This window comes from Helianthus annuus, chromosome 3, assembly GCF_002127325.2.
Source record: "Helianthus annuus cultivar XRQ/B chromosome 3, HanXRQr2.0-SUNRISE, whole genome shotgun sequence".
Taxonomy (NCBI): domain Eukaryota; kingdom Viridiplantae; phylum Streptophyta; class Magnoliopsida; order Asterales; family Asteraceae; genus Helianthus; species Helianthus annuus.
In genome coordinates, this window is record NC_035435.2 from 82,654,117 (window position 1) to 82,658,494 (window position 4,378).

At 36.1% G+C, this 4,378-nt stretch overlaps 2 protein-coding genes across 3 annotated transcripts in view; both read left to right on the forward strand.

Moving 5' to 3' along the window:
• The first annotated feature begins 1,086 nt into the window (after positions 1–1,086).
• Positions 1,087–1,911, forward strand: LOC110931904. Its single transcript, XM_022175275.1, has one exon. It carries the CDS (start codon positions 1,087–1,089, stop codon positions 1,909–1,911), a length of 825 nt encoding a protein of 274 aa, XP_022030967.1.
• An 811-nt stretch (positions 1,912–2,722) lies between these two features.
• LOC110927918 (glycinin G3) overlaps positions 2,723–4,378 on the forward strand; it is an 8,323-nt gene continuing 6,667 nt past the window's right edge. For both annotated transcript variants that reach the window (XR_004889017.1, XM_022171242.2), the window contains exon 1: positions 2,723–2,952. The gene's annotated coding sequence lies outside the window, so the exon portion shown is untranslated. The remainder of the gene's footprint in view (positions 2,953–4,378) is intronic.

A 4,378-nucleotide genomic window follows, 5' to 3' on the forward strand; every position in this document is an offset into this window, starting at 1 on the left:
AAGGGTTTTACTAACATACCACATCTCTGACCAATATCCTCCATCTGTTCCGGTCACCGTGTATTCCAGTCTTTGATCGTTTTGTTGATTGGAGTCTGCATTCCAGTATCAACCGCTAGACGAAGTAATTGAACTCCTTCATCCTTTTCTTTCTCTTGACATGTTGCAATTTGGAGACCAGATTTGTTGCAGTAGTAGCACCGTTTTTGCAGCCATCTGCGTTTCTTTTTCTTATCCGAGCAGTGTTTACACGGCATCATTGTTGAAGTTGGCCGAAGTTCATCACTGTTGAAGAAACTGGCTCTGATACCACTTTCTTGATCACCGGAATGATTCACAGCAGAAGTATTATCATATCAGGGATTCATTGTCTGATCTTGATTGATCAATGAATGGTAATCGAAATATGGACAATTCGACAGTTAAAGAAATTGTCTTGGTGCCGAGAAAAGTTCCCGGCAATAGCAATATATACATCAGGAAGAACGGTTATGAAGGGTGGTTGAAATTGGCGGGAATAACCGTCATTTAGAATGACATCAACCAACCGACATACCCATTCGAATATACTGTTATACATACACACACATAAATAATAAATCCTATGTTTAATACATATAATGTACGAATTATGTTATAATCTCTAATAGTAATAGTAGCATCAAACAAACAAATAACTGAAAGATTATCACTGGCAATTTACAAAAATTACTGACACTAACACTGATACATAATTATAAACAACCGAAGTGGAACAACAACTACTTCATAAGATGATTTGTTGTTTGCTTCAACCAATAGTTCCTCGTATCTTCTAGTCTTTAGTTGTTTTAGTCATCAATGATTTCTTTGAATTAGTGGTTTGTCTTCGGTCTTTATCATTCAGGGAATCAATAGTTTGCATGAAAAAAAAATCTCATCTTTATTTGTAAAGTACTGATACAGTTGTTATCATTTAGCAATCATCAGTCTTTTCCGGTGTTCAACTAATTTCTTAAAAATTCTAAATACATAGTTATTTTTATCTTTTTTCCAAAGTTTTGATATAATTTTATTAAAAATGGAGTTATATTCAAAAACAAGTTAATGGATATATGGTACGGGTGTGTCCCGTTAATGGATAGATGGCCGGGCTTATACTCGAAGGAAGTTAGACGGAGTTGTGCGCACAGAGATAGAATACAACCGGATGCAGATAAAGGTTTGATTTTGAATAAAGATTGGCGAATAGAAGCAACTACTGTTGAAACAATTTCCGAATTGCAAGATGTGCAGGAAATGTTGTCCAAAGTGTGCTTTTCAGGAGTCAAAGATAAGTGGGTGTGGGAGGCGGATTCTGGTGGTGTGTTTTCTGTGGCGAGTGTTAAAAGACTTCTGCACTTGGGCCGTAATCTACAGTCTAATAACGATATGCGTTGGGTTTCATGGGTTCCTAGTAAAGTGAACATTCTAATGTGGAGAATTGAGATGGAAAGGATACCGACCCGTTTGGCTTTAGTTAAAAGAAACATTGGAATTCAGGATACTTCATGCCCCTTATGTGAAGCTGAACCGGAATCTGCAGGCCACCTGTTCGTGGATTGTTGTTATGCGTTTGGAGTTTGGCAAGCGATATGGAGTTGGTGCAGAATTACGCAACCGGTTTTCAGTAATATAAAGGAGACGATGCTGCTGCCAAGTCACGGGAAGCAAACCAAGTGGTACAAACGGATCCTGCGTGGTATTTTGATGATCGTTTATTGGGCCATATGGAAAACAAGAAACAAAAAGGTATTTGAAGGATCTTCGTCTAAAGTTATAGAGGTGGTTGCTCTAGTTAAATCTATGTCGTTTTTTTGGCTTAAAAATCGCCCTAATTTTAAAAACTTAGAGTGGAAGGATTGGTTAGTTAATCCGATGTATATATCGTAATCCTAGGTGGCGGCCCTTTGTTGAGGGTCGGCCGTTTTTTAATGAAGTTACACGTTCAAAAAAAAACATTAAAAAAAAGTAGTTTTGGTATTGTAAACGACTTTACATGTGTTTGAAAGATAACTTCGGCAGAATATAATTATGCACTACAACTACCGACTATGAAGACTAAATATTTACTTTCTTTGTATATTACGTTCACGTGTGATCGAAATTTTTGCGGAATATAGTTGGACACCTCCACTACCCGACGACAATAAAGACTAGATATCTATTTGTTTTTGTATTTTACTATTTTATATGTCAATTAACTTTTTATAATTGTTAGTATTATTTTGTATGTAAATCCGTCCAAATATAATTATACCCTTCTGCCACCCGCTGGCGATGGAGATTTTATTTTTGTAGTTTACGTTTATCTTTAGTAAATATTTTTTTGTTAGGTGATTGTTTTAAAATTTTAATTATTATATGTATATAAAAAAAGATTGATATAGCGGGTGGTGGTCAATGATTGGTATTTTCATGGTTCATCCTTTTCAATTCATGATTTTCTTATTTATATACGCTTATGTGTAAATATCTATGTCTTCATTTGTATCATAAGGTAACATAAAGATTCCGTGCTAAATCGTAGGGGAAACCTTTTGTTTTATATACAATTCTAAGAGTAAAGGAATACGTAACTAGTTTATTGAAATCAAAGTAGAAAAATTTAACGTCATGATGAAGTTTGGTATTAGTAATAGTCACTATTGTTCTATAAATAGCCAACCTGATTAGCCTTCTGAATCATCCAGGAACACAAACATTCTCTTTATACATTTGTCTTTGGTAATAAGATGGAGAAAATGGTTGTGGAGAAGGCGGATAAAACACTATATGAGGGTGATAGTGGTGGATTATATGCTTGGTCAAACTCAAAAACACCATTGTTAAGTGACTTAAAAGTCGGTGCTGCTGGAAAACTTCTTATGCACCCTTTTGGCTTTACTCTTCCTCACTATGCCGATTCCAACAAAATTTGCTTTGTTCTCGAAGGTAGTTTACTTCATGGCATACATGAATAAGGTTATTGTGATTTGCAAAGCTAGCTATAACATATCTTGATTTTGGTAGGATAATAACAACCATACCCAGTATAATCTCACCTATTGTCAGGCTATTGGTAGGGTCTTGGGATGGTGAGATGTAGGGAAGTCTTACCACTAACCCAAAGGATAGAGATGCTGCTTCTTTCTAATGAGACTCCCCAACTTAAAAGCATATCCAACCATAAAGACAAATAAAACATACATAACTACCCAACTACCGTAGATCAAGAAAACATAATAGAGACAAATAGCATACATCGTGGACACGTAAAACAATGATAACAAGCTAAGGCCACATAACAAACCTACATAGCTAAGCTCTTAAGACAAAGTCCCACAATCCTTCTAAGAATCCTTAACCTTAATAATAAATCATAAACCCTCAATAATAACCACACACACACATATACACATATATAGGGCCAGGATCATTTCAGAATCATAAATATTTACAGAACTCGCAGAACTCCTAATAAACAATCTTTTTATTTATATATTTTTATGTTTAGGATAATTTTATCATTTATTATATCTATTTTTACAATTACATACATGTTAAGAGTAATTTTATCATTTTTATATGTAATTTTATAATTACACATATGTAAACTAGGTTTTTTACATATATGTAATTAGTTATAACACATATATATAATTTTGGCAATTAAACATATGTAAACTATTTTTAACATGTATGTAATCAAAGAAATACATATAATAGATGATAAAAAAAATCCTAAATACAAAAACTTATATATAAAATGATTGTTTATTAGAAGTTCTGAAAGTTCTGTAGTTACTTAGAGTTCTGAAATGAACTCACCCTCCCCAGCAGAGTCGCCAAATGTTACATACCAAACAGGAGAACACAACCCAAAAGACTAGTCTGGTGGGTGAGAGAGCCCATTTGGTATATAAACCCCATATCAGTTGCCCATACAACCGATGTGGGACAAGTCCCATACCTTGCAATGGTATTAGTCCATAACAATCGACCCTCCTTAAGGGCCAACGTCCTCGTTGGTCACGGCCATGTTGGTCACGGCTGGCTCTTTCCAGGCCACCACTCCATGGGCCACCACTCCGAGCCCCGTTGGTCACGGCCACGTTGGTCACGGCTGGCTCTCTCCAGGCCACCACTCCGTGGGCCACCACTCCGAGTTCTGGCTCTGATACCAATGTTACATACCAAACAGGAGAACACAACCCAAAAGACTAGTCTGGTGGGTGAGAGAGCCCATTTGGTATATAAACCCCATATCAGTTGCCCATACAACCGATGTGGGACAAGTCCCATACCTTGCAATGGTATTAGTCCATAACATAGGGGAGGGTTATCTTGAGAACGCTAAATATTGCGAGAACCGTGAGAA

Coding starts and splice junctions, on each gene's coding strand:
- LOC110931904 (XM_022175275.1), top strand. CDS start 1,087: ATGGATATATGGTACGGGTGTGTCCCGTTAATGGATAGATGGCCGGGC.